Source organism: Mytilus galloprovincialis, chromosome 5, assembly GCF_965363235.1.
Source record: "Mytilus galloprovincialis chromosome 5, xbMytGall1.hap1.1, whole genome shotgun sequence".
Classification (NCBI taxonomy): Eukaryota; Metazoa; Mollusca; class Bivalvia; order Mytilida; family Mytilidae; genus Mytilus; species Mytilus galloprovincialis.
This window is the reverse complement of record NC_134842.1, coordinates 21,753,715-21,778,375: the sequence shown is the minus strand read 5'-3', so window position 1 is coordinate 21,778,375 and position 24,661 is coordinate 21,753,715. Positions and strand designations below refer to the sequence as shown.

General features: G+C 31.6%; 1 protein-coding gene across 3 annotated transcripts in view; it reads left to right on the top strand.

Annotated features, from left to right (window-relative positions):
- The first annotated feature begins 89 nt into the window (after positions 1-89).
- Positions 90-24,661, top strand: part of LOC143075388 (microfibril-associated glycoprotein 4-like) — a 121,721-nt gene continuing 97,149 nt past the window's right edge. Inside the window, exons 1-4 of one of the 3 annotated variants that reach the window (XM_076250780.1) lie at positions 90-742; positions 2,657-2,814; positions 4,391-4,487; positions 5,947-6,111. In XM_076250780.1, coding sequence (XP_076106895.1) covers positions 190-742; positions 2,657-2,814; positions 4,391-4,487; positions 5,947-6,111 — 973 coding nt within the window. In that variant the 5' untranslated portion in view covers positions 90-189. The remainder of the gene's footprint in view (positions 743-2,656; positions 2,815-4,390; positions 4,488-5,946; positions 6,112-24,661) is intronic. The other 2 variants (XM_076250779.1, XM_076250777.1) reach the window with 2 other exon arrangements.

The window sequence follows — 24,661 nt, the reverse complement described above, 5'->3', positions numbered from 1 at the left end:
ATCAGAGAAAATAAACATTCGATTGAAAAAGACAGCTGGCTTTCACTACGCTATGAAACATGAATAAGAACGTACTTGGCAAACCTACAAAAAGATTTGAGAAGAAATATAAGAAGAAGAAGTAGATATTTTCAATGATAAAAATTCAGTTCTATTTGCTGCGTGCAACTTAACCAAGGAGAAATAATAATGTTCAAAATTTGGATATATGGATTCTCATTTTTTGTGCTAGCATCAACGACCACATCTAATTCTAGTAAGGAGGTAGAGGTTCGGTTACTTGACAATCAAAATGCTCCATTAGTGGCCACTCTTGACATGTCGAAGGCAGACGAACGTATTAAGCAGTTTGTAAGTGATGCAATTGAAGAAAAAATGAAAACTTTAGAAGAAACTCTGAAATCAAAGCAGCTGTTAAGTGGTGCACTAGAAGTAAGAATGAGAAATATAGAGAAGACTGTGATATCTAAGAAGTTTGAAAGTGATACAATTGAAACAAAATTGAAAAATATAGAGGAAACTGTGAATTCTAAGCAGTTTCTTAATGATGCAGTTGAAGCAAAAATCAAAAATATAGAAGATACTGTGCAATCTATGCAATTTGTAAGTGACTCACTCGATACAAAAATAAAAGATCTGGAAGATATTTTGAAATCCCAAATTGCTAATTTTGAAAGGAACTTGACAGATCAGTTAACTGATTACATTAATGAAATGGTCGGCAAGATAGCAGAAGAAAACGGTAAGACATGTACATTCATTTTCAAGATGTTTCTCTTTACGCATTCTATTAATATTTGTTGTGTCGATTAAAGGTCAGAATTAATTCACAAACACCAATCACTCACAAGTATACCCGTACCAATCCTTGATCCATTATATTTTAATTATAAGTGACACCCCCACAGTTCGTCCAATGGAAAATCAATGAAATTATTATAAAATAAATAAATATTTAATCAAATAAATAAAATAGGATGTGAATGATCATAATTACAATAATTTTAATCTATAAACATAATATAAGGTGCATCATGTTAGTATATGTTCGGTTAAAGAAAACAAATAGGTGCAGAATGCACAGAAAACAAATCATTTGGAAATGCAAAATTTCTTTATTTATCATGACAGTTCCATAAATTCTATGCGGTGTAAATGTTGGTATGTATGTGTGTATGACCGACAATTGCCCATCTATATTTAATTGACAATGATGGTTTCAAAATGAAGAAAGTAAGTTAATATAAGAATAGAAAAACTACCATTTAGAATTGTCACATGTTATTTCTGCATCTTTGGATATTAATTAACTTAACCCTAAACATGTCTCATAAATTACCTATCAAACTGTACATTAAGCATTCAGATGATTGATGGTTTTTGCTTGCTTAATTTACATTGAAAAAATGTTCATGCTTTTTTTTAATTGATAATGAATTATCAATTTAATATTATACAGATAGATAGTGTTACTATGGATAGGAAAGCAATTAGGACAGCCAATGCAAAATTCTTGTAAATTGGAAACATTGATTAGAACAAAGAATATGCATGACAAACTTTTTGTTTGCTAATACATGTACATGAAAATTTTTAACTACTTTAACATGTTTATCTAATTTCCCCTTTAATATCTTATCCTTCGTTTTATAATCCACGTAGAACCATAAATCAGTTACATTGAGGTACTTTCAAGTTTATTTTCCATATTAGGCTTTCCAAGCCGGATCGTAACGTTACATCGAAAAGAAACACACACATTATATATATATATATATGAAAATACAAATAGAAAGCAAAACCAACGAATTAAAGTATATTAGGGATTTTGCAGTTGTAATAGTAATGGAATGTTTTTAATCACATTGGAAGATGTAGAAAATTTTACTGAATCATGAAAAGAAATTTCGAGGTAGATACAAACAGTTTGTTTTAAGAAAACATAAATTAAAAGTTAGAAAAATATATTCTGATTGCAATGAAATAATAACGATCTACTACCTTTAGACATAAAAGCACCAATCAATTGCACAATGAAATAGAAACATGTCGTAATGCAAAAGTAATCATATTTACTATGTAAACTCTGGTTTATAAAACTGTAATGTGTAATGAGTTGTGTTGTTATGAACAGCTTTAATTTTTCAACTTAACGTCAGCTGATAACATAAGATATAAATAGCTGTGTCCTCTAAACATAAGTATAGGGTTGTTACGAACTGTATTATCATTGACTTGGTTAATTTTACTACCTACGATAAAGAAGCATGTGAGCATAATGCAAATGTTAAAATTATTTATTATGTTTTTAAACTTCATATAAATAGTTGTGTCCTCTAAAACATATAAGTATAGGTCTGATAATAAATGTGTTATGATAGACTTTGTTAATGATAATTTCTTGAATTACATTCGGATTAATTGTATTGTAAGTGTCTTTGATATTCCGAACTCTGATACCCGAGATTGTTCTTGTTAAACATTTCTGAAGGGTACGATCGTTTTGCGACAATATTGACCGTAATGACAATTTTAACACTCAACATTTGTATATACACATTTTTTTTATCAATATGAACTGTGATGCATGTAGATAGTTGATATTTTTCGAAAATGGAAAAAACAACTTTAATGAAATTATTGCTTTTATTCCCAGAAAAAACAGAAGAGCCTAATCAACGTCCAATTGATTGCAAAGATGTCAAATTGCATAAAGCATGTAAAGGAAACGGAGTTTATAAGATATATCCTGATCCTTTAGAACCAGGATTTGATGTCTATTGTGACTTTGAAACTGACAATGGTGGATGGACGGTAATTAATTTTATTGAGAGTTCATTCAATTTGATACCAAATATATATTAAGTTAAATGATGATGATACCTTGGTGTTATACATTCAGTGTCAATGAGAATATATGAGTTTGATATAATTATGAAAGATGACCCCGGTTTGAGTCATTTTCTAAAGCGGTCATGCAGTTTTTATACCTATTCGTAGTTCAATTTAGCCTTGGTTCAATGCATGTCGTAGTTAAACATGGCATTTGCATATGTTTGATCTAAGATAAAAAGCGAGAATTGTTTTGTGATAAAATACTTAATAAGAATATGACGGCTTCAAAGTCGATTTCGTCACCCCTAGCGCAAAGTCTATTTTTCAAATCCGTTACTGACCTATCATTAACAATGCACTTACATTAGTTGTTTTACTTAACTTAGGATGAAATAAATTTGCATTGACAATGTAGAGCTAACGGGAAAGAGCAAATTTGTCAGTGCGTAATGTTTGTAATCTTCAATATTTTTTAAATTACATTCGGAAACGTTTAATATCGGTATTTTTTTTATACATTAAATATGATTAAAATGCCTATATATCATGTGCAACTTATCATGCTTTGCATGGACAGCGGCCAATTTTGTCTGCTTTAAACCTGTCTGACAACTGTCCTGATAGTTTAAAATTCTTCACTAGTCGCATTGACTTTCTTATGAATGCAGATGATGTCATTGTATTGTCAAATTCCGCTGAGTGCCTTCAAAAGGGGTTAAATGCATTGGAATCATATTGTGATTACTGGTGCTCAAATGTTATCTTAAACAAAAATAAAGTTTTAATTTTTGATAAAAGTAGACGTCACATAAAAGAACCATTCTTTTTTAAGAATGAATGAATTGAAACTGTTTTCAAATATAAATACTTTGGAGTTATATGATAGTCAAGTGGCATGTTCAATTATGCAAAAAGAGATATATTTAATAAATCTTTAAAAGCTTCAAATGAACTTAATAGATATTTTTCTGGCTCATCTGCTAGTACTAAAACAAACTTACCTCTGTTAAACCATGCCTATAATTCTATCATTTTGTATGGCTCAGAGATATGGTGAATATTCAAAACTGACTTTGCATCTTGCAAAAACAGATGCTACAAATAAACTTGAAAAAACATACCAGACTAATGTTGCTTATAACATTTGTATAAAATGAACTTAAAGTTATGTAATCATATCAAAGTACACATGTTGCTGTACCATCAGGGTTATGAAGATTATCTATATATCTATGATAACCTATTCGCAAAGATTGCTTCATTTTTACTCATTATTTTTGAAAGAAGCCTGTATATGTATCCAGAATATGCTGGAAGATAGCACTATGACATGGTATTCCTGTATTGAATTCATACTAAAAAAAACTTGAATCGAAAGACACAAATTGTATTGATTATTCAATTGATAGATTAAAACAATTTATTATGAAAGATTTAAAGACATTGATTTTGATTGTGTAAGCATGGTACAATGGTACAGATAATGGTACTGGAAAGCTGATACATATTTTTTCAAAGACTATTCTACTGTTTTCATAATAATTGTTTGTTTCAGGTGTTTCAGAGAAGATTAAACGGACAGACAGATTTTTACAGAGGATGGGAAGCTTATAAAATTGGATTTGGAGATTTAGAGGCGGAGTTTTGGTTAGGTAGATATGTTTAAAATTTGTAAATACTAAGTATGACTTACTATAATTGATTTTCAAAATAAAGAAAGCAGTCTCACGTAGAAACGAATGGATTGATATAAAATAATTAATCTGTTGTTCAGTTACGATCAATGCTTTATGGACGTAAGAAAAAGAGATATTAGAACATTTAGCTTATTTGACTAAATCAAGTAAAAAAGAATTCGTTTAAAAAATTATTATGCTAGTATTCCCTTTTCATTTATATCAATGACTAGTTTAGTACATATTTATAAATATTTGTTAATTTATGAGTAAATATTTACAAGCATATTAATGCCAACAATTATTGATACAGATAATTCATATGAATAATCAATAATATGTTATAAAGCATTTATTGACATGGTTAATGTAATAAAACATCGTTCGATTACTAATGTACATCTTCGCTAGCCAAGGGTTACGATACAATTCTCTCCTCTCTACACTTTGCTGATTAAGAAAGAACTTCGGAGACACAAGATAATGATTTGCATTGGTTGCAGTCGTATCTAGCTGCATACAACCAAAGAGGACATACAACATAAACACGTGTTAATGTAGAAAATGTAGGTAAACAATTGACACGTGCTGATTGTGCAACAAGTCTTTACACCACAAAACATACAACGATATTTAGTGACAATTTAAATGTTCTTAATCAACTAATAGAAGTTCCTGTGTATGATTCTTGCACCAATGTTGAAATGTCACCGTATATTTTCGTTTCGGAATGGACGTGACTTTAATCAACCGATAGATGACGCAACATTGTTATCACAAATGTTGGCTTAATTTGCCAAAGATGGAGAGGGGATGGATCGTAAGCCTTGGCTATCGTAGATGACTATTGCAATAATGATCAATTTCAATATTAACAAATGCGAGTCGAACATTCAAAAATTATCCCAGTTTGTGTTCTTTTTCTGCAACTTGTTTAACAAACAGATAAAAAGACAAATTACCAAGTTCTTTCCTGGTTTTAGACTACGAAATAATAACTGAAGAGAAATATGGCCGGAGAGAAATTTGATCCATCACTGTTTCGTAATGTTAGTGAAAACAAGTCTTTTAATCAGCGAGTTTCAGATAATCGAAATGGGTAACAAGCTTATGTTAAAGTTCCGTAAAACAGAACGTTGGTGACGTCTTAAATGTTTCCATCAAAGACTCAACTTAAATTATGACAACGCTGACGTAGACAACAGCATGTAGGATAGCTAGTTCTTTAATGCTTTCGTCGTGGGTAAGACAATAACGCACTGTTGAATATCTGATAACGCAATATCCAAAGCATTTATTTAACTAACAATCTGATTCAAATAACATGCAAACAAATGCTTATCTCTATACTAAAATAAGGCAAGTAATTTACTTCATGTAATACATTAAATATTTTTAGAGAAAATCTATTAATCTTATCTGGAAATCTTATTAGGTAACCAACGGATACATACATTGACTGCAGCTGGAAAAAGCGAATTAAGAGTAGATATGTCCGACTTTTATGGTAACAGGGCTTACGCAAAATATTCCACGTTCGCTGTTGGTGATGTGGTGACTAACTATAAACTAACTGTTGCTGGCTACAGTGGGAATGCTGGTGAGTTATAATTTATAGAAACAGAAAAGCAATAACAAAAAAAAAAGAGGAGCGAAAGATACCAGATGGACAGTCAACTCATATATCGGAACTAACTGACAACGCCATGGCTAAAAAAGAGAAAGACACGCAGATAAATAATACACACCATAGAAAGCTAAAAATAAATCATGATATGGAATTATCAAAAAAAGGGAACCACAAAGATAACTTATGGAATAGAATTCGTTTTCGGTTTAAAGATTCTGATTCCCGAATATTATGCATTGTGTTTGAAATTTTTTGACATTTGTAACATATCCTATTCATGCGTAAAATAACATTTTATAAAGTAGTCAATCCAATCATGATTACTACTGGAGTTTTGTTATTTGCGACTAGCTGAAATACAAAATAATCTTATTGTTTATTGTAGACATTTAATATAGAAGTGCTTGGGTGGCAAAATGCGTAATAGTTTGTTTACATAAATTCACAGCTTGATAATTTAATATGGCGTTGGCTTTGGTTACATAGAAATGTGTAACAATAATAAAAAAAGGGTTACATTGGAGACTAATTGCCGGAATGCAGGGTTGGGTAAGGAACTAAATAAATTCAAATGTAATGATAATATTTGTGTCATTGTTATGCTAATGCATTTCAGTGCGTTCTTGCACTAGTAATATTTATGGAAATATAACATGAAAAGTTTAATTGGAATTTACCAATATTGCATACAATTTTTATTTTTTTCCATTTACAATAAACGTTTTGAAACATCCAGTATGTTGTTTTGGGAGCAGGTTTAAGTCAAACAAAATTTTTGTGATACCACTCTATGCAGACTCAAAAACGATTAATGCAGTAAGGGTTATGTCGGTTCTACAGACTTAACAATTAAACTCCTTTTTTGAAGTTCTAGAAAATTTCAATGTCAACATCATATAAATGGCTTTCAACTTCGGGTGAAAAATCATTTTTCACTCTTGCAGTATGTTTATATTTTCTACCAAAATTTTTGTTGGAAATATGTCGGCGAAAAACTTTCTTAAACTTCTCTAAAAGTCATTAAATCAAATCAATAGATTTTCCTTGTAAAAACTACATATTTTTGATACATAGATTTCCGTCATCATGATGTTGATATAGATTAAAATAAACAATTAATTTCCCCATAGGCGACAATGGTAGCCTTTTTCGAGATACAGACTTTAGAAAGTTGATTTTCTTAACGAAACCTTGCCAGAATCAAAGAAAAATTATTAGGACAGTATTTTTTGGTCCAAAAAATATAGGTTCGCGTTGCTTTTCTTAGCGTATTTTGTACTTATCTCCCATGCCTATTAATTTTGCCCTTAAAAATATGTGTCTTGTCCTAGCGTTGAAAAGTCATCTCAGTGCCTTTAGGGCTACGGAATAATTTTTATTTTGCCTTTTGTATAAAGCAGAGTGCACGAAGTCTCTAATAATAAAAAATAACGGGCGCACATATCGACCAATCAGGATTAGCCATACTCTTAATTCTGAATACCATGTTATGCTCATAAAATGGCTGCGCCCATAAAATTTAATGGTGTATTGTAACCTATACGGTATTTAATACTTTCTTGTATCGTGCAATTCATAGTGCGTTAGATGCACAAATATATATGCCACAAATAAATCATCTTTAAAACATTCTGGCAATCTTCTCTGAATTTTCACAATTTTTTATCGGAGGTGACCCCAGTCGAAAAATGTGAAGAAAAAAAATCTCTTTTTTTGAGTAAATGCGGTACTGCTAAAAAGGGCCTGAAGATTATGCCTACTTTCTCCAATGATTCTTTATATATCATCAAGTACTGATTATATTGATACCAAAACCAATCCAATATGTAACTACTACGGTGAATTTCGAACAACAGTTTTAAATGAAACCATTTTCGGAAAAAAGTACATTTTTGAAACAGACTATAGCATTTCAAAATATGGAATATGTGTAAAAATTTGTGTTTTAACATCGATAACTGTTTGTTAACTACAATATGGCATGCCTATTCTTATTCTTTTATTTGTTATTCGTGTGAACATTTCAATGTTCGAAGGGGATCATTTCCGTACATTTTCGCTGAATTTGGTAATTTCGATAACAGCATTTGGGTCGAGATTGTTATGTTTAAAAATCGATTTATATTCGCAAACTCTAGATGTGTACTTGCTCTTTTCGAACAAATCAACAGAACTTCAAAAAATGACATATTCGCTCCACAGTAAGTCAAAAGTCGAGCCCACCCTTGTTTCTAAGGTAAAACGCAATACAAATATGAAACAGACTATAGCTTAAAAACAAGATAATGAATATTTCATTTGTCACCAAAAAATACGGTTTCACATCAAATGTCAAGTAATATGGCTGTTTTTGACACTTTTTGAGCACTATGATAAAGAAATGTCGATGCTGTATACGGTATTTAATACTTTCTTGTATCGTGCAATTCATAGTGCGTTAGATGCACAAATATATATGCCACAAATAAATCATCTTTAAAACATTCTGGCAATCTTCTCTGAATTTTCACAATTTTTTATCGGAGGTGACCCCAGTCGAAAAATGTGAAGAAAAAAAATCTCTTTTTTTGAGTAAATGCGGTACTGCTAAAAAGGGCCTGAAGATTATGCCTACTTTCTCCAATGATTCTTTATATATCATCAAGTACTGATTATATTGATACCAAAACCAATCCAATATGTAACTACTACGGTGAATTTCGAACAACAGTTTTAAATGAAACCATTTTCGGAAAAAAGTACATTTTTGAAACAGACTATAGCATTTCAAAATATGGAATATGTGTAAAAATTTGTGTTTTAACATCGATAACTGTTTGTTAACTACAATATGGCATGCCTATTCTTATTCTTTTATTTGTTATTCGTGTGAACATTTCAATGTTCGAAGGGGATCATTTCCGTACATTTTCGCTGAATTTGGTAATTTCGATAACAGCATTTGGGTCGAGATTGTTATGTTTAAAAATCGATTTATATTCGCAAACTCTAGATGTGTACTTGCTCTTTTCGAACAAATCAACAGAACTTCAAAAAATGACATATTCGCTCCACAGTAAGTCAAAAGTCGAGCCCACCCTTGTTTCTAAGGTAAAACGCAATACAAATATGAAACAGACTATAGCTGAAAAACAAGATAAAGAATATTTCATTTGTCACCAAAAAATACGGTTTCACATCAAATGTCAAGTAATATGGCTGTTTTTGACACTTTTTGAGCACTATGATAAAGAAATGTCGATGCTGTATACGGTATTTAATACTTTCTTGTATCGTGCAATTCATAGTGCGTTAGATGCACAAATATATATGCCACAAATAAATCATCTTTAAAACATTCTGGCAATCTTCTCTGAATTTTCACAATTTTTTATCGGAGGTGACCCCAGTCGAAAAATGTGAAGAAAAAAAATCTCTTTTTTTGAGTAAATGCGGTACTGCTAAAAAGGGCCTGAAGATTATGCCTACTTTCTCCAATGATTCTTTATATATCATCAAGTACTGATTATATTGATACCAAAACCAATCCAATATGTAACTACTACGGTGAATTTCGAACAACAGTTTTAAATGAAACCATTTTCGGAAAAAAGTACATTTTTGAAACAGACTATAGCATTTCAAAATATGGAATATGTGTAAAAATTTGTGTTTTAACATCGATAACTGTTTGTTAACTACAATATGGCATGCCTATTCTTATTCTTTTATTTGTTATTCGTGTGAACATTTCAATGTTCGAAGGGGATCATTTCCGTACATTTTCGCTGAATTTGGTAATTTCGATAACAGCATTTGGGTCGAGATTGTTATGTTTAAAAATCGATTTATATTCGCAAACTCTAGATGTGTACTTGCTCTTTTCGAACAAATCAACAGAACTTAAAAAAATGACATATTCGCTCCACAGTAAGTCAAAAGTCGAGCCCACCCTTGTTTCTAAGGTAAAACGCAATACAAATATGAAACAGACTATAGCTTAAAAACAAGATAATGAATATTTCATTTGTCACCAAAAAATACGGTTTCACATCAAATGTCAAGTAATATGGCTGTTTTTGACACTTTTTGAGCACTATGATAAAGAAATGTCGATGCTGTATAGATTAAAATAAACAATTAATTTCCCCATAGGCGACAATGGTAGCCTTTTTCGAGATACAGACTTTAGAAAGTTGATTTTCTTAACGAAACCTTGCCAGAATCAAAGAAAAATTATTAGGACAGTATTTTTTGGTCCAAAAAATATAGGTTCGCGTTGCTTTTCTTAGCGTATTTTGTACTTATCTCCCATGCCTATTAATTTTGCCCTTAAAAATATGTGTCTTGTCCTAGCGTTGAAAAGTCATCTCAGTGCCTTTAGGGCTACGGAATAATTTTTATTTTGCCTTTTGTATAAAGCAGAGTGCACGAAGTCTCTAATAATAAAAAATAACGGGCGCACATATCGACCAATCAGGATTAGCCATACTCTTAATTCTGAATACCATGTTATGCTCATAAAATGGCTGCGCCCATAAAATTTAATGGTGTATTGTAACCTATACGGTATTTAATACTTTCTTGTATCGTGCAATTCATAGTGCGTTAGATGCACAAATATATATGCCACAAATAAATCATCTTTAAAACATTCTGGCAATCTTCTCTGAATTTTCACAATTTTTTATCGGAGGTGACCCCAGTCGAAAAATGTGAAGAAAAAAAATCTCTTTTTTTGAGTAAATGCGGTACTGCTAAAAAGGGCCTGAAGATTATGCCTACTTTCTCCAATGATTCTTTATATATCATCAAGTACTGATTATATTAATACAAAAACCAATCCAATATGTAACTACTACGGTGAATTTCGAACAACAGTTTTAAATGAAACCATTTTCGGAAAAAAGTACATTTTTGAAACAGACTATAGCATTTCAAAATATGGAATATGTGTAAAAATTTGTGTTTTAACATCGATAACTGTTTGTTAACTACAATATGGCATGCCTATTCTTATTCTTTTATTTGTTATTCGTGTGAACATTTCAATGTTCGAAGGGGATCATTTCCGTACATTTTCGCTGAATTTGGTAATTTCGATAACAGCATTTGGGTCGAGATTGTTATGTTTAAAAATCGATTTATATTCGCAAACTCTAGATGTGTACTTGCTCTTTTCGAACAAATCAACAGAACTTCAAAAAATGACATATTCGCTCCACAGTAAGTCAAAAGTCGAGCCCACCCTTGTTTCTAAGGTAAAACGCAATACAAATATGAAACAGACTATAGCTTAAAAACAAGATAATGAATATTTCATTTGTCACCAAAAAATACGGTTTCACATCAAATGTCAAGTAATATGGCTGTTTTTGACACTTTTTGAGCACTATGATAAAGAAATGTCGATGCTGTATACGGTATTTAATACTTTCTTGTATCGTGCAATTCATAGTGCGTTAGATGCACAAATATATATGCCACAAATAAATCATCTTTAAAACATTCTGGCAATCTTCTCTGAATTTTCACAATTTTTTATCGGAGGTGACCCCAGTCGAAAAATGTGAAGAAAAAAAATCTCTTTTTTTGAGTAAATGCGGTACTGCTAAAAAGGGCCTGAAGATTATGCCTACTTTCTCCAATGATTCTTTATATATCATCAAGTACTGATTATATTGATACCAAAACCAATCCAATATGTAACTACTACGGTGAATTTCGAACAACAGTTTTAAATGAAACCATTTTCGGAAAAAAGTACATTTTTGAAACAGACTATAGCATTTCAAAATATGGAATATGTGTAAAAATTTGTGTTTTAACATCGATAACTGTTTGTTAACTACAATATGGCATGCCTATTCTTATTCTTTTATTTGTTATTCGTGTGAACATTTCAATGTTCGAAGGGGATCATTTCCGTACATTTTCGCTGAATTTGGTAATTTCGATAACAGCATTTGGGTCGAGATTGTTATGTTTAAAAATCGATTTATATTCGCAAACTCTAGATGTGTACTTGCTCTTTTCGAACAAATCAACAGAACTTCAAAAAATGACATATTCGCTCCACAGTAAGTCAAAAGTCGAGCCCACCCTTGTTTCTAAGGTAAAACGCAATACAAATATGAAACAGACTATAGCTTAAAAACAAGATAATGAATATTTCATTTGTCACCAAAAAATACGGTTTCACATCAAATGTCAAGTAATATGGCTGTTTTTGACACTTTTTGAGCACTATGATAAAGAAATGTCGATGCTGTATAGATTAAAATAAACAATTAATTTCCCCATAGGCGACAATGGTAGCCTTTTTCGAGATACAGACTTTAGAAAGTTGATTTTCTTAACGAAACCTTGCCAGAATCAAAGAAAAATTATTAGGACAGTATTTTTTGGTCCAAAAAATATAGGTTCGCGTTGCTTTTCTTAGCGTATTTTGTACTTATCTCCCATGCCTATTAATTTTGCCCTTAAAAATATGTGTCTTGTCCTAGCGTTGAAAAGTCATCTCAGTGCCTTTAGGGCTACGGAATAATTTTTATTTTGCCTTTTGTATAAAGCAGAGTGCACGAAGTCTCTAATAATAAAAAATAACGGGCGCACATATCGACCAATCAGGATTAGCCATACTCTTAATTCTGAATACCATGTTATGCTCATAAAATGGCTGCGCCCATAAAATTTAATGGTGTATTGTAACCTATACGGTATTTAATACTTTCTTGTATCGTGCAATTCATAGTGCGTTAGATGCACAAATATATATGCCACAAATAAATCATCTTTAAAACATTCTGGCAATCTTCTCTGAATTTTCACAATTTTTTATCGGAGGTGACCCCAGTCGAAAAATGTGAAGAAAAAAAATCTCTTTTTTTGAGTAAATGCGGTACTGCTAAAAAGGGCCTGAAGATTATGCCTACTTTCTCCAATGATTCTTTATATATCATCAAGTACTGATTATATTGATACCAAAACCAATCCAATATGTAACTACTACGGTGAATTTCGAACAACAGTTTTAAATGAAACCATTTTCGGAAAAAAGTACATTTTTGAAACAGACTATAGCATTTCAAAATATGGAATATGTGTAAAAATTTGTGTTTTAACATCGATAACTGTTTGTTAACTACAATATGGCATGCCTATTCTTATTCTTTTATTTGTTATTCGTGTGAACATTTCAATGTTCGAAGGGGATCATTTCCGTACATTTTCGCTGAATTTGGTAATTTCGATAACAGCATTTGGGTCGAGATTGTTATGTTTAAAAATCGATTTATATTCGCAAACTCTAGATGTGTACTTGCTCTTTTCGAACAAATCAACAGAACTTCAAAAAATGACATATTCGCTCCACAGTAAGTCAAAAGTCGAGCCCACCCTTGTTTCTAAGGTAAAACGCAATACAAATATGAAACAGACTATAGCTTAAAAACAAGATAATGAATATTTCATTTGTCACCAAAAAATACGGTTTCACATCAAATGTCAAGTAATATGGCTGTTTTTGACACTTTTTGAGCACTATGATAAAGAAATGTCGATGCTGTATACGGTATTTAATACTTTCTTGTATCGTGCAATTCATAGTGCGTTAGATGCACAAATATATATGCCACAAATAAATCATCTTTAAAACATTCTGGCAATCTTCTCTGAATTTTCACAATTTTTTATCGGAGGTGACCCCAGTCGAAAAATGTGAAGAAAAAAAATCTCTTTTTTTGAGTAAATGCGGTACTGCTAAAAAGGGCCTGAAGATTATGCCTACTTTCTCCAATGATTCTTTATATATCATCAAGTACTGATTATATTGATACCAAAACCAATCCAATATGTAACTACTACGGTGAATTTCGAACAACAGTTTTAAATGAAACCATTTTCGGAAAAAAGTACATTTTTGAAACAGACTATAGCATTTCAAAATATGGAATATGTGTAAAAATTTGTGTTTTAACATCGATAACTGTTTGTTAACTACAATATGGCATGCCTATTCTTATTCTTTTATTTGTTATTCGTGTGAACATTTCAATGTTCGAAGGGGATCATTTCCGTACATTTTCGCTGAATTTGGTAATTTCGATAACAGCATTTGGGTCGAGATTGTTATGTTTAAAAATCGATTTATATTCGCAAACTCTAGATGTGTACTTGCTCTTTTCGAACAAATCAACAGAACTTCAAAAAATGACATATTCGCTCCACAGTAAGTCAAAAGTCGAGCCCACCCTTGTTTCTAAGGTAAAACGCAATACAAATATGAAACAGACTATAGCTTAAAAACAAGATAATGAATATTTCATTTGTCACCAAAAAATACGGTTTCACATCAAATGTCAAGTAATATGGCTGTTTTTGACACTTTTTGAGCACTATGATAAAGAAATGTCGATGCTGTATACGGTATTTAATACTTTCTTGTATCGTGCAATTCATAGTGCGTTAGATGCACAAATATATATGCCACAAATAAATCATCTTTAAAACATTCTGGCAATCTTCTCTGAATTTTCACAATTTTTTATCGGAGGTGACCCCAGTCGAAAAATGTGAAGAAAAAAAATCTCTTTTTTTGAGTAAATGCGGTACTGCTAAAAAGGGCCTGAAGATTATGCCTACTTTCTCCAATGATTCTTTATATATCATCAAGTACTGATTATATTGATACCAAAACCAATCCAATATGTAACTACTACGGTGAATTTCGAACAACAGTTTTAAATGAAACCATTTTCGGAAAAAAGTACATTTTTGAAACAGACTATAGCATTTCAAAATATGGAATATGTGTAAAAATTTGTGTTTTAACATCGATAACTGTTTGTTAACTACAATATGGCATGCCTATTCTTATTCTTTTATTTGTTATTCGTGTGAACATTTCAATGTTCGAAGGGGATCATTTCCGTACATTTTCGCTGAATTTGGTAATTTCGATAACAGCATTTGGGTCGAGATTGTTAAGTTTAAAAATCGATTTATATTCGCAAACTCTAGATGTGTACTTGCTCTTTTCGAACAAATCAACAGAACTTCAACAAATGACATATTCGCTCCACAGTAAGTCAAAAGTCGAGCCCACCCTTGTTTCTAAGGTAAAACGCAATACAAATATGAAACAGACTATAGCTTAAAAACAAGATAATGAATATTTCATTTGTCACCAAAAAATACGGTTTCACATCAAATGTCAAGTAATATGGCTGTTTTTGACACTTTTTGAGCACTATGATAAAGAAATGTCGATGCTGTATAGATTAAAATAAACAATTAATTTCCCCATAGGCGACAATGGTAGCCTTTTTCGAGATACAGACTTTAGAAAGTTGATTTTCTTAACGAAACCTTGCCAGAATCAAAGAAAAATTATTAGGACAGTATTTTTTGGTCCAAAAAATATAGGTTCGCGTTGCTTTTCTTAGCGTATTTTGTACTTATCTCCCATGCCTATTAATTTTGCCCTTAAAAATATGTGTCTTGTCCTAGCGTTGAAAAGTCATCTCAGTGCCTTTAGGGCTACGGAATAATTTTTATTTTGCCTTTTGTATAAAGCAGAGTGCACGAAGTCTCTAATAATAAAAAATAACGGGCGCACATATCGACCAATCAGGATTAGCCATACTCTTAATTCTGAATACCATGTTATGCTCATAAAATGGCTGCGCCCATAAAATTTAATGGTGTATTGTAACCTATACGGTATTTAATACTTTCTTGTATCGTGCAATTCATAGTGCGTTAGATGCACAAATATATATGCCACAAATAAATCATCTTTAAAACATTCTGGCAATCTTCTCTGAATTTTCACAATTTTTTATCGGAGGTGACCCCAGTCGAAAAATGTGAAGAAAAAAAATCTCTTTTTTTGAGTAAATGCGGTACTGCTAAAAAGGGCCTGAAGATTATGCCTACTTTCTCCAATGATTCTTTATATATCATCAAGTACTGATTATATTGATACCAAAACCAATCCAATATGTAACTACTACGGTGAATTTCGAACAACAGTTTTAAATGAAACCATTTTCGGAAAAAAGTACATTTTTGAAACAGACTATAGCATTTCAAAATATGGAATATGTGTAAAAATTTGTGTTTTAACATCGATAACTGTTTGTTAACTACAATATGGCATGCCTATTCTTATTCTTTTATTTGTTATTCGTGTGAACATTTCAATGTTCGAAGGGGATCATTTCCGTACATTTTCGCTGAATTTGGTAATTTCGATAACAGCATTTGGGTCGAGATTGTTATGTTTAAAAATCGATTTATATTCGCAAACTCTAGATGTGTACTTGCTCTTTTCGAACAAATCAACAGAACTTCAAAAAATGACATATTCGCTCCACAGTAAGTCAAAAGTCGAGCCCACCCTTGTTTCTAAGGTAAAACGCAATACAAATATGAAACAGACTATAGCTTAAAAACAAGATAATGAATATTTCATTTGTCACCAAAAAATACGGTTTCACATCAAATGTCAAGTAATATGGCTGTTTTTGACACTTTTTGAGCACTATGATAAAGAAATGTCGATGCTGTATACGGTATTTAATACTTTCTTGTATCGTGCAATTCATAGTGCGTTAGATGCACAAATATATATGCCACAAATAAATCATCTTTAAAACATTCTGGCAATCTTCTCTGAATTTTCACAATTTTTTATCGGAGGTGACCCCAGTCGAAAAATGTGAAGAAAAAAAATCTCTTTTTTTGAGTAAATGCGGTACTGCTAAAAAGGGCCTGAAGATTATGCCTACTTTCTCCAATGATTCTTTATATATCATCAAGTACTGATTATATTGATACCAAAACCAATCCAATATGTAACTACTACGGTGAATTTCGAACAACAGTTTTAAATGAAACCATTTTCGGAAAAAAGTACATTTTTGAAACAGACTATAGCATTTCAAAATATGGAATATGTGTAAAAATTTGTGTTTTAACATCGATAACTGTTTGTTAACTACAATATGGCATGCCTATTCTTATTCTTTTATTTGTTATTCGTGTGAACATTTCAATGTTCGAAGGGGATCATTTCCGTACATTTTCGCTGAATTTGGTAATTTCGATAACAGCATTTGGGTCGAGATTGTTAAGTTTAAAAATCGATTTATATTCGCAAACTCTAGATGTGTACTTGCTCTTTTCGAACAAATCAACAGAACTTCAAAAAATGAAATATTCGCTCCACAGTAAGTCAAAAGTCGAGCCCACCCTTGTTTCTAAGGTAAAACGCAATACAAATATGAAACAGACTATAGCTTAAAAACAAGATAATGAATATTTCATTTGTCACCAAAAAATACGGTTTCACATCAAATGTCAAGTAATATGGCTGTTTTTGACACTTTTTGAGCACTATGATAAAGAAATGTCGATGCTGTATACGGTATTTAATACTTTCTTGTATCGTGCAATTCATAGTGCGTTAGATGCACAAATATATATGCCACAAATAAATCATCTTTAAAACATTCTGGCAATCTTCTCTGAATTTTCACAATTTTTTATCGGAGGTGACCCCAGTCGAAAAATGTGAAGAAAAAAAATCTCTTTTTTTGAGTAAATGCGGTACTGCTAAAAAGGGCCTGAAGATTATGCCTACTTTCTCCAATGATTCTTTATATATCATCAAGTACTGATTATATTGATACCAAAACCAATCCAATATGTAACTACTACGGTGAATTTCGAACAACAGTTTTAAATGAAACCATTTTCGGAAAAAAGTACATTTTTGAAACAGACTATAGCATTTCAAAATATGGAATATGTGTAAAAATTTGTGTTTTAACATCGATAACTGTTTGTTAACTACAATATGGCATGCCTATTCTTATTCTTTTATTTGTTATTCGTGTGAACATTTCAATGTTCGAAGGGGATCATTTCCGTACATTTTCGCTGAATTTGGTAATTTCGATAACAGCATTTGGGTCGAGATTGTTATGTTTAAAAATCGATTTATATTCGCAAACTCTAGATGTGTACTTGCTCTTTTCGAACAAATCAACAGAACTTCAAAAAATGACATATTCGCTCCACAGTAAGTCAAAAGTCGAGCCCACCCTTGTTTCTAAGGTAAAACGCAATACAAATATGAAACAGACTATAGCTTAAAAACAAGATAATGAATATTTCATTTGTCACCAAAAAATACGGTTTCACATCAAATGTCAAGTAATATGGCTGTTTTTGACACTTTTTGAGCACTATGATAAAGAAATGTCGATGCTGTATACGGTATTTAATACTTTCTTGTATCGTGCAATTCATAGTGCGTTAGATGCACAAATATATATGCCACAAATAAATCATCTTTAAAACATTCTGGCAATCTTCTCTGAATTTTCACAATTTTTTATCGGAGGTGACCCCAGTCGAAAAATGTGAAGAAAAAAAATCTCTTTTTTTGAGTAAATGCGGTACTGCTAAAAAGGGCCTGAAGATTATGCCTACTTTCTCCAATGATTCTTTATATATCATCAAGTACTGATTATATTGATACCAAAACCAATCCAATATGTAACTACTACGGTGAATTTCGAACAACAGTTTTAAATGAAACCATTTTCGGAAAAAAGTACATTTTTGAAACAGACTATAGCATTTCAAAATATGGAATATGTGTAAAAATTTGTGTTTTAACATCGATAACTGTTTGTTAACTACAATATGGCATGCCTATTCTTATTCTTTTATTTGTTATTCGTGTGAACATTTCAATGTTCGAAGGGGATCATTTCCGTACATTTTCGCTGAATTTGGTAATTTCGATAACAGCATTTGGGTCGAGATTGTTATGTTTAAAAATCGATTTATATTCGCAAACTCTAGATGTGTACTTGCTCTTTTCGAACAAATCAACAGAACTTCAAAAAATGACATATTCGCTCCACAGTAAGTCAAAAGTCGAGCCCACCCTTGTTTCTAAGGTAAAACGCAATACAAATATGAAACAGACTATAGCTGAAAAACAAGATAATGAATATTTCATTTGTCACCAAAAAATACGGTTTCACATCAAATGTCAAGTAATATGGCTGTTTTTGACACTTTTTGAGCACTATGATAAAGAAATGTCGATGCTGTATACGGTATTTAATACTTTCTTGTATCGTGCAATTCATAGTGCGTTAGATGCACAAATATATATGCCACAAATAAATCATCTTTAAAACATTCTGGCAATCTTCTCTGAATTTTCACAATTTTTTATCGGAGGTGACCCCAGTCGAAAAATGTGAAGAAAAAAAATCTCTTTTTTTGAGTAAATGCGGTACTGCTAAAAAGGGCCTGAAGATTATGCCTACTTTCTCCAATGATTCTTTATATATCATCAAGTACTGATTATATTGATACCAAAACCAATCCAATATGTAACTACTACGGTGAATTTCGAACAACAGTTTTAAATGAAACCATTTTCGGAAAAAAGTACATTTTTGAAACAGACTATAGCATTTCAAAATATGGAATATGTGTAAAAATTTGTGTTTTAACATCGATAACTGTTTGTTAACTACAATATGGCATGCCTATTCTTATTCTTTTATTTGTTATTCGTGTGAACATTTCAATGTTCGAAGGGGATCATTTCCGTACATTTTCGCTGAATTTGGTAATTTCGATAACAGCATTTGGGTCGAGATTGTTATGTTTAAAAATCGATTTATATTCGCAAACTCTAGATGTGTACTTGCTCTTTTCGAACAAATCAACAGAACTTCAAAAAATGACATATTCGCTCCACAGTAAGTCAAAAGTCGAGCCCACCCTTGTTTCTAAGGTAAAACGCAATACAAATATGAAACAGACTATAGCTTAAAAACAAGATAATGAATATTTCATTTGTCACCAAAAAATACGGTTTCACATCAAATGTCAAGTAATATGGCTGTTTTTGACACTTTTTGAGCACTATGATAAAGAAATGTCGATGCTGTATAGATTAAAATAAACAATTAATTTCCCCATAGGCGACAATGGTAGCCTTTTTCGAGATACAGACTTTAGAAAGTTGATTTTCTTAACGAAACCTTGCCAGAATCAAAGAAAAATTATTAGGACAGTATTTTTTGGTCCAAAAAATATAGGTTCGCGTTGCTTTTCTTAGCGTATTTTGTACTTATCTCCCATGCCTATTAATTTTGCCCTTAAAAATATGTGTCTTGTCCTAGCGTTGAAAAGTCATCTCAGTGCCTTTAGGGCTACGGAATAATTTTTATTTTGCCTTTTGTATAAAGCAGAGTGCACGAAGTCTCTAATAATAAAAAATAACGGGCGCACATATCGACCAATCAGGATTAGCCATACTCTTAATTCTGAATACCATGTTATGCTCATAAAATGGCTGCGCCCATAAAATTTAATGGTGTATTGTAACCTATACGGTATTTAATACTTTCTTGTATCGTGCAATTCATAGTGCGTTAGATGCACAAATATATATGCCACAAATAAATCATCTTTAAAACATTCTGGCAATCTTCTCTGAATTTTCACAATTTTTTATCGGAGGTGACCCCAGTCGAAAAATGTGAAGAAAAAAAATCTCTTTTTTTGAGTAAATGCGGTACTGCTAAAAAGGGCCTGAAGATTATGCCTACTTTCTCCAATGATTCTTTATATATCATCAAGTACTGATTATATTAATACAAAAACCAATCCAATATGTAACTACTACGGTGAATTTCGAACAACAGTTTTAAATGAAACCATTTTCGGAAAAAAGTACATTTTTGAAACAGACTATAGCATTTCAAAATATGGAATATGTGTAAAAATTTGTGTTTTAACATCGATAACTGTTTGTTAACTACAATATGGCATGCCTATTCTTATTCTTTTATTTGTTATTCGTGTGAACATTTCAATGTTCGAAGGGGATCATTTCCGTACATTTTCGCTGAATTTGGTAATTTCGATAACAGCATTTGGGTCGAGATTGTTATGTTTAAAAATCGATTTGTATTCGCAAACTCTAGATGTGTACTTGCTCTTTTCGAACAAATCAACAGAACTTCAAAAAATGACATATTCGCTCCACAGTAAGTCAAAAGTCGAGCCCACCCTTGTTTCTAAGGTAAAACGCAATACAAATATGAAACAGACTATAGCTGAAAAACAAGATAATGAATATTTCATTTGTCACCAAAAAATACGGTTTCACATCAAATGTCAAGTAATATGGCTGTTTTTGACACTTTTTGAGCACTATGATAAAGAAATGTCGATGCTGTATACGGTATTTAATACTTTCTTGTATCGTGCAATTCATAGTGCGTTAGATGCACAAATATATATGCCACAAATAAATCATCTTTAAAACATTCTGGCAATCTTCTCTGAATTTTCACAATTTTTTATCGGAGGTGACCCCAGTCGAAAAATGTGAAGAAAAAAAATCTCTTTTTTTGAGTAAATGCGGTACTGCTAAAAAGGGCCTGAAGATTATGCCTACTTTCTCCAATGATTCTTTATATATCATCAAGTACTGATTATATTGATACCAAAACCAATCCAATATGTAACTACTACGGTGAATTTCGAACAACAGTTTTAAATGAAACCATTTTCGGAAAAAAGTACATTTTTGAAACAGACTATAGCATTTCAAAATATGGAATATGTGTAAAAATTTGTGTTTTAACATCGATAACTGTTTGTTAACTACAATATGGCATGCCTATTCTTATTCTTTTATTTGTTATTCGTGTGAACATTTCAATGTTCGAAGGGGATCATTTCCGTACATTTTCGCTGAATTTGGTAATTTCGATAACAGCATTTGGGTCGAGATTGTTATGTTTAAAAATCGATTTATATTCGCAAACTCTAGATGTGTACTTGCTCTTTTCGAACAAATCAACAGAACTTCAAAAAATGACATATTCGCTCCACAGTAAGTCAAAAGTCGAGCCCACCCTTGTTTCTAAGGTAAAACGCAATACAAATATGAAACAGACTATAGCTTAAAAACAAGATAATGAATATTTCATTTGTCACCAAAAAATACGGTTTCACATCAAATGTCAAGTAATATGGCTGTTTTTGACACTTTTTGAGCACTATGATAAAGAAATGTCGATGCTGTATAGATTAAAATAAACAATTAATTTCCCCATAGGCGACAATGGTAGCCTTTTTCGAGATACAGACTTTAGAAAGTTGATTTTCTTAACGAAACCTTGCCAGAATCAAAGAAAAATTATTAGGACAGTATTTTTTGGTCCAAAAAATATAGGTTCGCGTTGCTTTTCTTAGCGTATTTTGTACTTATCTCCCATGCCTATTAATTTTGCCCTTAAAAATATGTGTCTTGTCCTAGCGTTGAAAAGTCATCTCAGTGCCTTTAGGGCTACGGAATAATTTTTATTTTGCCTTTTGTATAAAGCAGAGTGCACGAAGTCTCTAATAATAAAAAATAACGGGCGCACATATCGACCAATCAGGATTAGCCATACTCTTAATTCTGAATACCATGTTATGCTCATAAAATGGCTGCGCCCATAAAATTTAATGGTGTATTGTAACCTATACGGTATTTAATACTTTCTTGTATCGTGCAATTCATAGTGCGTTAGATGCACAAATATATATGCCACAAATAAATCATCTTTAAAACATTCTGGCAATCTTCTCTGAATTTTCACAATTTTTTATCGGAGGTGACCCCAGTCGAAAAATGTGAAGAAAAAAAATCTCTTTTTTTGAGTAAATGCGGTACTGCTAAAAAGGGCCTGAAGATTATGCCTACTTTCTCCAATGATTCTTTATATATCATCAAGTACTGATTATATTGATACCAAAACCAATCCAATATGTAACTACTACGGTGAATTTCGAACAACAGTTTTAAATGAAACCATTTTCGGAAAAAAGTACATTTTTGAAACAGACTATAGCATTTCAAAATATGGAATATGTGTAAAAATTTGTGTTTTAACATCGATAACTGTTTGTTAACTACAATATGGCATGCCTATTCTTATTCTTTTATTTGTTATTCGTGTGAACATTTCAATGTTCGAAGGGGATCATTTCCGTACATTTTCGCTGAATTTGGTAATTTCGATAACAGCATTTGGGTCGAGATTGTTATGTTTAAAAATCGATTTATATTCGCAAACTCTAGATGTGTACTTGCTCTTTTCGAACAAATCAACAGAACTTCAAAAAATGACATATTCGCTCCACAGTAAGTCAAAAGTCGAGCCCACCCTTGTTTCTAAGGTAAAACGCAATACAAATATGAAACAGACTATAGCTTAAAAACAAGATAATGAATATTTCATTTGTCACCAAAAAATACGGTTTCACATCAAATGTCAAGTAATATGGCTGTTTTTGACACTTTTTGAGCACTATGATAAAGAAATGTCGATGCTGTATAGATTAAAATAAACAATTAATTTCCCCATAGGCGACAATGGTAGCCTTTTTCGAGATACAGACTTTAGAAAGTTGATTTTCTTAACGAAACCTTGCCAGAATCAAAGAAAAATTATTAGGACAGTATTTTTTGGTCCAAAAAATATAGGTTCGCGTTGCTTTTCTTAGCGTATTTTGTACTTATCTCCCATGCCTATTAATTTTGCCCTTAAAAATATGTGTCTTGTCCTAGCGTTGAAAAGTCATCTCAGTGCCTTTAGGGCTACGGAATAATTTTTATTTTGCCTTTTGTATAAAGCAGAGTGCACGAAGTCTCTAATAATAAAAAATAACGGGCGCACATATCGACCAATCAGGATTAGCCATACTCTTAATTCTGAATACCATGTTATGCTCATAAAATGGCTGCGCCCATAAAATTTAATGGTGTATTGTAACCTATACGGTATTTAATACTTTCTTGTATCGTGCAATTCATAGTGCGTTAGATGCACAAATATATATGCCACAAATAAATCATCTTTAAAACATTCTGGCAATCTTCTCTGAATTTTCACAATTTTTTATCGGAGGTGACCCCAGTCGAAAAATGTGAAGAAAAAAAATCTCTTTTTTTGAGTAAATGCGGTACTGCTAAAAAGGGCCTGAAGATTATGCCTACTTTCTCCAATGATTCTTTATATATCATCAAGTACTGATTATATTGATACCAAAACCAATCCAATATGTAACTACTACGGTGAATTTCGAACAACAGTTTTAAATGAAACCATTTTCGGAAAAAAGTACATTTTTGAAACAGACTATAGCATTTCAAAATATGGAATATGTGTAAAAATTTGTGTTTTAACATCGATAACTGTTTGTTAACTACAATATGGCATGCCTATTCTTATTCTTTTATTTGTTATTCGTGTGAACATTTCAATGTTCGAAGGGGATCATTTCCGTACATTTTCGCTGAATTTGGTAATTTCGATAACAGCATTTGGGTCGAGATTGTTATGTTTAAAAATCGATTTATATTCGCAAACTCTAGATGTGTACTTGCTCTTTTCGAACAAATCAACAGAACTTCAAAAAATGACATATTCGCTCCACAGTA